At 39.7% G+C, this 12,635-nt stretch overlaps 1 protein-coding gene across 4 annotated transcripts in view; it reads right to left on the bottom strand.

Annotated features, from left to right (window-relative positions):
- The window catches only part of SYTL5 (synaptotagmin like 5), a 278,287-nt gene that overhangs the window by 114,522 nt on the left and 151,130 nt on the right, over positions 1 to 12,635 (bottom strand). For all 4 annotated transcript variants that reach the window (XM_027963201.3, XM_060408401.1, XM_060408400.1 and 1 more), the window contains exon 2: positions 10,488 to 10,967. In XM_027963201.3, the coding sequence (XP_027819002.1) occupies positions 10,488 to 10,606 (119 nt within the window). In that variant the 5' untranslated portion in view covers positions 10,607 to 10,967. The remainder of the gene's footprint in view (positions 1 to 10,487; positions 10,968 to 12,635) is intronic.

Below are 12,635 nucleotides of genomic sequence, written 5' to 3'. Positions count from 1 at the left end.
ATCCAACCAGTCCATTCTGAAGGAGATCAGCCCTGGGATTTCTTTGGAAGGAATGATGCTAAAGTTGAAACTCCAGTACTTTGGCCACCTCATGTGAAGAGTTGACTCATTGGAAAAGACTCTGATGCTGGGAGGGATTGGGGGCAGGAGGAGAAGGGGACGACAGAGGATGAGATGGCTGGATGGCATCACGGACTCAATGGGCATGAGTCTGAGTGAACTCTGGGAGTTGGTGATGGACAGGGAGGCCTGGCATGCTATGATTCATGGGGTCGCAAAGAGTCGGACATGACTGAGCGACTGAACTGAACTGAACTGAATCAGTAAATTTAGCAAAGTTGCAGGATACAGAATCAATACCCAGAAATCACTTCCATTTCTATATACTAACAATGAAAAATCAGAAAGAGAATTTAGGGAATCAATCCTATTCATCATTGCAACAAAAAGAATTAAATATCTAGGAATAAACTTATCTAAGGAGACAAAAGAATTGTATACTGAATATTATAAGACACTGATGAAAGAAATCGAAGATGACATAAACAGATGGAGAGATATTCCATGTTCCTGGGTAGGAAGAATCAATATTTTGAAAATGACTATACTACAAAATGCAATCTACAGATTCAATGCGATCCCCATATCAAATGACCAATGGCATTTTTCACAGAACTAGAACAAAAAATTTCACAATTCATATGGAAACACAAAAGACCCTAAATAGCCAAAGCAGTCTTGAGAAAGAAGAATGGAGCTGGAGGTATCAACCTTCCTGACTTCAGATTATACTACAAAGCTACAGTCATCAAGACAGTATGGTACTGGCACAAAAACAGAAATATAAACCAATGGAACAAGATAGAAAGCCCAGAAATAAACCCATGCACCTATGGGTACCTTATTTTTTACAAAGGAGGCAAGAATATACAATGGGGCAAAGACAGCCTCTTCAATAAATGGTGCTGGGAAAACTGGTCAGCTATGTGCAAAAGAATGAAATTAGAACACTTCCTAACACTATACACAAAGATAAACTCAAAATGGATTAAAGATCTAAATGTAAGACCAGAAATTATAAAACTCTTAGAGGAAAACATAGGCAGAACACCTGAAGACATAAATCAAAGTAAGATCCTCTATGACCCACCTCCTAGAGTTATGGAAATAAAAACAAAAGTAAACAAGTGGAACCTGATTAAACTTAAAAGCTTTTGCACAGCAAAGGAAACTATAAGCAAGGTGAAAAGACAACCCTCAGAATGGAGAAAATAATAGCAAATGAAACAACTGACAAAGGATTAATTTCTGAAATACACAAGCAGCTCATACAACTCAATACCAGGAAAATAAACAACCCAATCAAAAAGTGGGAAAGAGACCTAAACAGACATTTCTCCAAAGAAGACATACAGATGGCTAACAAACACATGAAAAGATCCTCAACATTGCTCATTATTAGAGAAATGCAAATCAACACTACAATGAGATATCACCTCACATCAGTCAGAATGGCCATCATCAAAAAGTCTACAAACAATAAATGCTGGAGAGGGTGTGGAGAAAAGGGAACACTCTCGCACTGTTGGTGGGAATGCAAATTGATAACAGCCACTATGGAAGACAGTATCAGTTCAGTTCAGTTCAGTTCAGCTGCTCAGTCGTGTCCGACTCTTTGAGACCCCATGAATCACAGCATGCCAGGCCTCCCTGTCCATCACCAACTCCCAGAGTTCACTCAGACTCACGTCCATCGAGTCCATGATGCCATCCAGCCATCTCATCCTCTGTCGTCCCCTTCTCCTCCTGCCCCCAATCCCTCCCAGCATCAGAGTCCTTTCCAATGAGTCAACTCTTCACATGAGGTGGCCAAAGTACTGGAGTTTCAGCTTTAGCATCATTCCTTCCAAAGAAATCCCAGGGCTGATCTCCTTCAGAATGGACTGGTTGGATCTCCTTGCAGTCCAAGGGACTCTCAAGAGTCTTCTCCAACACCACAGTTCCAAAGCATCAATTCTTTGGCACTCAGCCTTCTTCACAGTCCAACTCTCACATCCATACATGACCACTGGAAAAACCACAGCCTTGACTAGATGGACCTTAGTCGGCAAAGTAATGTCTCTGCTTTTGAATATGCTATCTAGGTTGGTCATAACTTTTCTTCCAAGGAGTAAAGCGTCTTTTAATTTCATGGCTGCAGTCACCATCTGCAGTGATTTTGGAGCCCCCAAAATTAAAGTCTGACACTGTTTCCACTGTTTTCCTGTCTATTTCCCAGGAAGTGATGGGACCGGATGCCATGATCTTCATTTTCTGAATGTTGAGGTTTAAGCCAACTTTTCCACTCTCCTCTTTCAGTTTCATCAAGAGGCTTTTGAGTTCCTCTTCACTTTCTGCCATAAGGGTGGTGTCATCTGCATATCTGAGGTTATTGATATTTCTCCCGGCAATCTTGATTCCAGCTTGTGTTTCTTCCAGTCCAGCATTTCTCATGATGTACTCTGCATAGAAGTTAAATAAGCAGGGTGACAATATACAGCCTTGATGTACTCCTTTTCCTATTTGGAACCAGTCTGTTGTTCCATGTTCAGTTCTAACTGTTGCTTCCTGACCTGCATACAGATTTCTCAAGAAGCAGGTCAGGTGGTCTGGTATAGAGATTCCTTAAGAAAACTAAGGATAAAATCACCATATGAGCCAGCAATCTGACTCCTAGACATATACTCTGAGGAAACCAGGGTTGAAAAAGACACATGTATCTCATTGTTTATTGTAGCACTATTTACAATAGCTAGAACATGGAAGCAACCCAGATGTCCATCGACAGATGAATGGGTAAAGAAGTTGTGGTACATACACACAATGGACTATTACTCAGCCATAAAAGGGAATGCATTTGAGTCAGTTCTGATAAAGTGGATAAACCTAGAACCTATTATAAAGAGTGAAGTGAATCAGAAAGAGAAAGATAAATATCATATTCTAACACATATATACAGAATCTAGAAAAACCGTACTGAATAATTTATTTACAGGGCAGCAATAGACAAACAGACATAGAGAATAGAGTTATGGACATGGGGAGAGGGAAGGACAGGGTGAGATGTATGGAAAGTGCACTGTGGAAACTTAATTACCATATGTAAAATAAATAGCCAATGAGAATTTGCTGTATGGCTCAGGAAACTCAAACAGGGGCTCTTTATCAACCTAGAGGGGTGGGATGGGGAGGGAGATGGGAGGTTCAAAAGGGAGGGGATATACATATACCTATGGCTGATTCATGTTGAGGTTTGACAGAAAACTACAAAATTCTGTAAAGCAATTATCCTTCAATAAAAAAGTAAAACCTCAACATTCAAAAAAGCAAGATCATGGCATCTGATGCAATCACTTCATGGCAAGTAGATGGTGGAAAAATGGAAACAATGACAGATTTTATTTTCTTGGGCTCCAAAATCACTGCAAATGGTGACTGCAGTCATGAAATTAAAACACTTGCTCCTTGGAAGAAAAGCTATGACAAACCTAGACAGCATATTAAAAATCAGAGACATCACTTTGCTGAAAAAGGTTTGCAGAGTCAAAGCTATGGTTTTTCCAGGAATCATTTACAGATGTTAGAGGTGGACTATAAAGGAGGCTGAACACTAAAGAACTGACACTTTCTAACTGTGGTGTTGGAGAAGGCTCTTGAGAGTCCCTTGGATAGCAAGGATATCAAGCCAGTCAATCCTAAAGGAAATCAACCCTGAATATTCATTGCAAGGACTGATGCTGAAGTTCTAGTACTTTGGCCACCTGATGTGAAGGGCCATTTCAATGGAAAAGACCCTGATCCTTGAAAAGATTGACGGCAGGAGGAGAAGGGAGTGACATAGAATGAGATGGTTGGATGGCATCACTGACTCAATTTTAGGCGCTTGGGCAAACTCTGGAAGATAGTGAAGGACAGTGAAACCTGGCATATTGTATTCCCTTGGGTCGCACAGAGTCAGACACGACTGAGCAACAACAATAAAGTTAGAGGATACAAAATTACATATATAATATGGTCCCAATTATATGAACATTACATGTACACACATAAAAGTAACAGAAAAGAAATGCAAAAGTGGAAGTTATCTCTGTGAAGAGGGTCCCATGTAGTTTTTAAAGTTCATATTATATGTTTTTCCTAATTTTCTGTCATAAATATTATTTCCATAATAAAAAGTGTATCATAAGATGCTAAATATTCCTTTGTAAATTAAGAATTTATAATATAAAACTACTGTAGTTATTGATGCCCTTTATAGATCTTAGTGCATTAAGTTTAGAAACCTAAAACAGTCCTTTGCCATGGAACAGCTGTATCAGTTTTAGACATTCATATGAAATGTTTACCAGATATGCTTAATTACTCTGCAAAGAAATAATGACTAGAAAATTTATTAAATACATGTTAGCCTATTCTTATTACAGAGTTAACTCAATTAAACCCTAACTCCTATTACTATAGGAACCTTAATATTTAGAGATTAACTTCATATAAAATGGTCTTACTCCTGAAAACTAAAATGTCAGAGGTAACATTTTTGTTAGTGAAGCTTTCATGTGTATTTACCTAGGGAAAAATATGCACATTGCCCTAGGAATACAGTTAGTATTTGCTTAATTAAATCTTCCCTTATGAACTGACCTAATTGTGGAAGATGAATTCATTCTCCCAGCCCTGACATCCTACCCTATGGACATCCAGCCGTGTTGTAGATTACATGGGCTAAAAGGGAATGGCACCTTTCTAGACATGAGTGCAAATGAATCCTTGCTGCCTAGGGTCATGTCCTCTACACCAAATCTAGCTGGAGACAGTATGCAAGGAAAGGAAAGGATAATGAAAGAGGAATTCAGGGAATAATCAAAGAGATGTACACAACTGATTCTTGAACAATACAGGTTTGAACTGCACAGGTCCACTTATACACAAATTTTTTCAGTAGTAAATACTACAGTATTACATAATCTATGGTTCATTGAATCCTCAGATGTAGAACTGTGGACACAAAGGGCCAACTGTAAGTTATACTCCAATTTTTGGCTATACGGAGGGTTGTTATTCAGTCGCTATGTCCAGGTCTTTCTGACCCCATGGACTGCAGCACATAAACCTTCTGTGTCCTCTGTCTCCCAGAGTTTGCTCAAAATCAGTCAGTCAATGATGCCATCCAACCATTGCAGCCTCTGCCATCCCCTTTTCCTTCTGCCTTTAATCTTTCCCAGCATCAGCATCTTTTCCAATGAGCCAGTTCTTTACATCAGGTGGCCGAAGTATTGGAGTCCTTCCAATGAATATTCAGAACTGATTCCTTTAGGATTAACTGGTTTGATATCCTTGCTGTCCAAGGAACTCTCAAGAGTCTTCTCCAGCACCACAGTTTGAAAGGATCAACTCTTTGGCGCTCAGCCTTCTTTACGGTCCAGCTCTCACATCCGTACATGACTACTGGAAAATCCATAGCTTTGAAAATAGAGACTAGTCGGCAAAGTGATGTCTCTAGTTTTTAACAGGGAGGTTGAGAACCCCTAAACCCTGCACTATGTAAGGGTCAACTGTGTGTGTATTAAGACATATAGACACACACATATATTTATATACACATATATGAATACATACATATCTACATAGATAACAATTTTACTCATGACTATGGTGACCGTATTATTTCAAATAAAAACAATGTCTAAATAATTACACTTGTCAGACTGGACAATCTATGGTTTGAAATGTCATCAAATATCAGGTATTTGTGGCCCTGTACCTATGATGAGACTGACAATACGAATCACTTGAAGGAAAATGGTATAGAATCGAAATTAACTTAGTTTCCCTATGTGTGTGTATATGTTGGAATTAATAAGGTATTTAGTGAGAAAACCCCTAAGGTTTTAAATTCGTTTAAGGCAGAGTCAGATTTTTTCCCCAGGTCTCTGTGACTCACTAAGAGTTTGGGTTCTATTAGAGAACAAGGATGTTCATGCTGAGAGTTTCTGTTAATCTATTAAGAAGCTTTGTGGCAATTCTATTTAATACTAGGAATAAAACAAGATGTTTACCAAACTAGAAGTCCACTCCAATAGTTCTCCTGGTGTTTAACGGGAACAGTGTGTCTTTAGGCTCTTGAGAAGGTCAAACCAATTTCATTCTTAGTGGCAGTGATAAGAGTTGAAAAAACAAACAGCCCAACAGATCAAACATTTGTAGAGTATTAAGAAGATACTGTTGTTTGGCACTTACTGGTTGCCCTTACTTCCCGGGTGAATGGGTAATTCTTGAAATCGCTTCAAATCCATTTGAACCAAATATTTAGCTTATCTGAAAGATTCCAAACAGCTAATTTAAATGCACTCTCCCCTTTTATCTCTCCGTCCTCCTCTTTCTTCCACCATTGTGCTGGAAAATGATGGAATCAAACACTTAAAGACAAAGCCATAAGGTTCCCAGGCTGGGCACCGTGGTCTTTTGATGACACTAATTCCTATTTGCCTGGTGGCCCATCTCAGCTGAGCTCCCTATGTGGAACACGTCATTATGTGCTTGCACTTTTGGTTTTCAACCAGCATAAAGGGTAGAACCACATACAAAACTCCTGTTAGTTTTTATTGTATAAGAGCAACACTTCAAAAAAAGTTGTATTATATAGCTTGTAGGTCAGAGCTGGCAATAAATACCAGACTATAGAACTGTTTTCTGTTCTGTTCCAATTCTTTGACAACTATTAGTAAAGCTGTGGATGGGCTTTCAACAGGGTCGGAATAGGTGCAGTTCCGCAAAAGCATCAAAGCATAGCGGGAAAGAAAGCAATAATGCAATGAGAGAACATGGGCTCTGATCTTTACTAGCTGGACAAATGATTTAATCTAAGGTTAAGCTGTCACAGATCTAAAAGCTAATGTTCAGTTGCTATAAGATATTATGGAAGGGGGCTTCAATGGGCAACTAAGCCCATGCACCACAACTACTGAGCCTGTGCTCTTGAGCCCAGGAGCCACAACTATTGAGCCTATGCACTGTAACTGCTGAAGCTTGTGCATCATAGAACCTGTGCTCTGCAATAAGAAAAGTCACTGTAATGAGAAGCTCATGCACCACAAGGAAGAGTAGCCCCTGCTCGCCCCAATTAGAGAAAGCCCGCGCAGCAATGAAGACCCAGAATGCCCCCAAATAAATAAATAAATTTACAAAAGAAAATCTCCTAGAGGTGGAAGAATTCTGTCAAACCATCTAACCTCCCAAACAGAAGCCTTACATTAGCTCTTCTGTGAAACCATTCCTTTACTTTCTATCTTATTCATCATAACTTACTTATTCCTCCAGACTCCCACAAAGTACCAACACACACACAGCTGTAGCCTAGTGAAAACAATGGTTGTAACAGCTAGCATCAATGTCTACTGTTACAATAAAATCTGCCACACCATAAATTCTTTGTGTTGATGATTTTGGAGGATATAGAAGGAAATTAACTAAGTTCGCTGCCTGGTCTAACCAATCTCCTGGTTGGGTTTTTGAGGAACTAACTTGGAGATGTAGATACCTGTGCACATGACTTACAAACTGCTCTCAGGAGGAACCTGTGAGGGAGAAGGGCAAAAGGGAGTAGGGGAAGGAGGAAAGGGAAGAGAAGGGAGGCTAGGAAGGGTGTGACTTATAGTGACAGGCCAGTCTCAGCATGATCCCATGGGCAGCTCTGAAGCAGAAGTTGCATTGCAACCTATCTGCAGGGCAGGAATAGAGACACAGACCTAGAGAATGGACTTGTGAAAACGGGAATTGACATATATACACTAGCATGCGTAAAACAGAATGTTAGTGGGAACCTGTTGTATAGCACAGGGAGCTTAGCTCAGTACTCTGTGATGACCTCGATGAGTGAGGTGGCGGGGGGCGGGGGTTGCGGTGGAAGGAAGGCTCAAGGTGGGGGGATACATGTATACATACAACTGATTCACATTGATGTACAATAGAAGTTAACACAGCATTGTAAAGCAATAATCATCCAATAAAAATCTGGGGAAATAAGCAGTTGTATTGCAGAGTCTGGAAGCAAGGGGTTTCTATACCCATGAGCCATTGGCTTGGGGCAACCCAGTGGGGACAAAAACGCAAGTTTATCTGGTACATGTGGTTCTTTACACCTATGGGCTACTCCAGCCACCCAAAGGTAGTCCTCCAAAGAAGGTGGAAGGTGCCAGTCTTTAGAAGTAAAGCACGTGGAAACTGGGAGATGAGAGCACAAATCCAGCAAAGGGGCTGAAAAGGATTGGAGTGATGGTGTTCACAACAACTCATAAGATCAAGGGCAACGCAAACCAACAATAAGCCCTAATGATTTTAGCCAGCCACTATTAAGTGCTTACTGTAAGTCAGTCTTGTTCTAGGCTCTTGGTAATATTACCTTATTTAATCCTTACAACAAGCTCATGAGGTAGCTACTGTTATTGTTTCTGTTCTGTCAAGTGAGGAACTTAGATCTATACAGGCGATTAGTCTAAAGTGATGATAAGACTTCATGGTGTAACTAAGATTTGAATTTGCAAACGGAAATGGGTGATTTGACAGCAATGTACTCTAAACACCACATTACCCACTTTGGAATGGCTTCTCAATACAGGAAGCTGTGAAGAGGGACAGAGCCTGAGTCATTTCGTCTGGGCTCCTATCTTGATAGCTCACAATAAAATGAGACAGAGCATCTAACACAGTCAGTGCAGCAAAAAAAACTGCACTAAATACTAGACAGTGTTGTTATTAAGGAAGGGAATGACATTGCCTTTTTCAAAAAAATCTTTTTTCTATAATAACATCTCTTAGGTCTGTAAAAGTCTTTCTTCCTGTCTTCCCAATGTTTAAAGAGCCAGGGAATCAATGTTTATTCTTGATAGCTCTATTGTATATTACAGATTTGGCCAAATTTCCCTTACAGAGAATAAGGAAAGAAGGCAAGGGAAGGTAGAGAAAAAGAGGGAGTATACTAGATCATTACTAAAAGTTACTGAGAATGACAGGAACAAATATTCTGAACAAAGTCCCGTTCACTATACTTCAGTCTTTCCTGGGATCTGATTATTAAATTGCTTTTTCCTGAGCGGAGTGATTTTTAATTCCCCAGCGAATGTTATCAATAACTCCTTAGTACCCTGTCTCCCATAAACAATAGAACTTTTTCAATGCCATTAGAAAATTTAGTCACTTTTCAAGACTGGACTATCAATGCCAAAAATATCACTTTGGAATTCTTTAAAATCATTATTAACTGGATTTCACTGCCACCTGAATTCTAGGCATAGAAAAAGTACAGCATATTTCATCGAAGCCTTTAAGATTAGCTGAATGCCTTAGAATAATGAAATTAAAAACTCTGAGCTCTTCATTATGAAATAAGCATCAATCAAGAATATTTCAATGTCTTTCCAGTTCTAAACATCCTAGTTCCTTTAGGCACATTGAATATTTTTGCAACATGTAAGGGTAATCTTATGATGTGTTTTCTCAAGTAAAACAAACATAAGCTTCTGATTGCAGTTTTTGGAGATACTCAATACACAAAACTACACGTTACACAGTAGACAGTGACTGAGGAAGGAACTCTGCTTATTTCTGTTCTTCTACTCAGGGGTGAGACATAATAACCAAATACACTTAACAAGCAGGACAGGTCAGGCAGCAACCAATCATAATGAACGTAGTAACCAATCAGAATGATGCTTTGATCATTGGGAACCGATGATGTAACCAATCAGAATGGATGCTGGCTGAAACACAGATGAGGCCACACCTAGGGATTCAGCTAAATATCAACCCTGCCTACAACCCATGTGAAACTTAATTCTGTCCACATTACTCAACTTTCCTCACACAGAAACTTATTTCAAAAAATTCAAATGATTTCTGGGATACAATGGGAACTTCTCAGTTTCCAGACACTCTTCCTCTCACAGCTCTGGTTGATACAAATTTCCACTAAGATTGACCAAAGAAAGATATTATACAAGCAAATAATAGATAAAAATTACTGTGCACTGAAGTACCAGGTACTACATATTATCTTCCTTAATCTTTGCAACAGCCCTATAAGATGAGTGCTATACTTACCCCTGCTGTTTTGATGAAGAAACCAAGTCGAGTCCCTGATTCAAGGTCACACAACTAGTACATCCCAGGGCTGGTACTCAAACCTGGGCAGTCCTTCCACTTGACTACAAGTTATAATGTCACTTGCAAACGAACATCCTCATCAACACCATATTTACCACTCAATTCCAACCTTCTTTCTGGCTAAATGATAAGGTGCCAAAGATGTTTTCTAATATCTATGCTATTGTTTGGAATGCAGGAAGACACTGACCTACACTGGTCTCCAGTGTGGTTGGAGTTGCCCCAATTCTGGTCTAAATTGTTTCCAACAAACAGAAAGCAGTCAAGAAGGCAAACAAAAGAATATTACCTTATTCTCTTGTCCTCTACTTTTTTCAAATATTCATCTCTCTTTAGGACTCCCAGGATCATCTCCTTCTCATGATCTAATAAAAATGACAGGTTGATGAACTCAGAGTTCTTAGACATGGTATTTCAGCAGTAGTCCTGAGTGGCAGTGGTTGAATTTTCCAGGTAAATTGATACCCACAGTTCTTAAGGTCCCCGTGAATAACTCAAGAGTCACTCAGTTGCTTGATGAACAGAAGCTTTTATGGGGTCTCTGAAGATCTGTTGATGGTAGGTAAGGATTCTTCCAGGCAACACAGAAAACAAGCTCCACTGGGATTACATTTCAAGAAAGTCATTATTGTTTTAACTGAAAAGATCTCCAAAGCCTTTGCTTTGATATACAGTCCAATGGCAGCTGAGTTCCCCTAATGATGCTCAGCGTTACTGCAGGAAGCTACAGAGCAGAAAACAGATCTGCTGGGACGGAATCCAGAAATTACTGCAAAGGTGGAGGGAACAAAGGAAAGAAAAATTAATTAGGTGATTTTCCCCAAAGCACTTGTAAGTGTGTCTAGTATTTGAAACAATGATATACCTAACTCAAACACCACTTTTCAATCTGTAAACATGCACTGATGAAATATCTATTGTACTTACTACAGCATCAAAGAGTTACTTATATTTAGTTGATTCCAAGTTCTCTATGTCAGTTCAGTTTCTTCCATTATAACGAGCATCCTCTACCAGCCAGATCCTGCTACCACCCTTACAGCTGACCCATGGGTGAACTGGGTCACTAGGACAGCCTGGACTGTCCACAACAGGACAGGTCCGTTAAGTGGCTCCACTCTGCCCTCCCTGCCTCCCTCCCCGAAACTAGAACCACAACATAAAAAAGCACTACTAACAAAACAAATATGAACCAGTGCTGCACGCATCAACCTAAATTTCTCTCACAAACGTAATGTTGAATGAAAACACTTGCAGAAGAATTCGTGCAGAATAATATTAACAGCTTATACATGAAGGAAATAATTTTCAAAGACATTACATCTAGTTTAAGGCCACATACATTCATAGCATAAATACAAGGAAATTCATGGGAAATTCAGAGATGCAATCAGAGAACACAGTAACTTCAACTATTGGGTGACATTTTATTTTCAATATAGGTTTATATCTTATGACGTACATGGTTGTGAACTATATCAGATCTATAGTACATACTGCAAGACAGTTGTTTTAAGACTCCCATTTTGTCAGCTTAAGCTCACCAGGCCCTCTCCTTCATATTAATTCTTGAGCACATTCTTTCATTGGCTTGGTACCTCAGTTCTCTCTGTGCATCCCCTTAAGAATGATAGCTCTTAGCATGCCCTATTGTGTTTTGGGATTTGGCATCATCCCACGACAATGTTCTTCAGCCTCCCTCTAGGTCTCTGAACTACAATCTACATGCATGTGACTTGGTTTGGTTGATTCTAGCCAGATTTCCAAGTGCAACTAGATACTTACTCCTAGATTGCTTTGGGGTCTCCCAGTTACCATAAGTTCAGATTGACCTCAAATTCTCAGATCTGAAAGGACAGGCTCTAGTCCAGGGCCTCTTTAACTTTCCAAAGTCCCCATGTGTTTGTTCTCTGCATAATATAATGAAACCAGAACTTTGCTGAAATGACCTAGAACTGAACTGCTTCCCACAGAACAAGAGCGATTCCACTAGGGGGAAACTGACCAGATCTCAGTGAGTGTAGCAGACTCTTTAAATATACTGCAGGCCTTTAACCCATTTCCAAAGTCCTAAAGGCTGTAAGGCTCAGAGGATGCCAAGATTGACATGAAAAGGAAATAATAAAGTTAAGAGTAAACGGGGCTCATCAGAAAGGTTTGGGCTTTTTTTTTTTTTTTTTTAATATGATGGCACTAGTGGCAAAGACTTTGCCTGTCAATGCAGGAGACACAAGAGGTGTGGGTTTGATCCCTGGGTTGGGAAGATCCCCTGGAGAAGTAAAGAGCAACCCATTCCAGTATTCTTGCCTGGGAAATCTCATGGACAGAGGAACCTGGTGGGCTACAATCCATGGGGTCACAAAGACTCCAACACGACTAAGAAACTGAGGACATAGCTGATTTACAATATCATGTTAGATTCAGGGATATAGCACAG

The sequence above is a fragment of the Ovis aries genome, chromosome X (genome assembly GCF_016772045.2).
Source record: "Ovis aries strain OAR_USU_Benz2616 breed Rambouillet chromosome X, ARS-UI_Ramb_v3.0, whole genome shotgun sequence".
NCBI lineage: Eukaryota > Metazoa > Chordata > Mammalia > Artiodactyla > Bovidae > Ovis > Ovis aries.
Note: the sequence above shows the minus strand (reverse complement) of the source record. Positions and strands in the feature narration are given on the sequence as shown.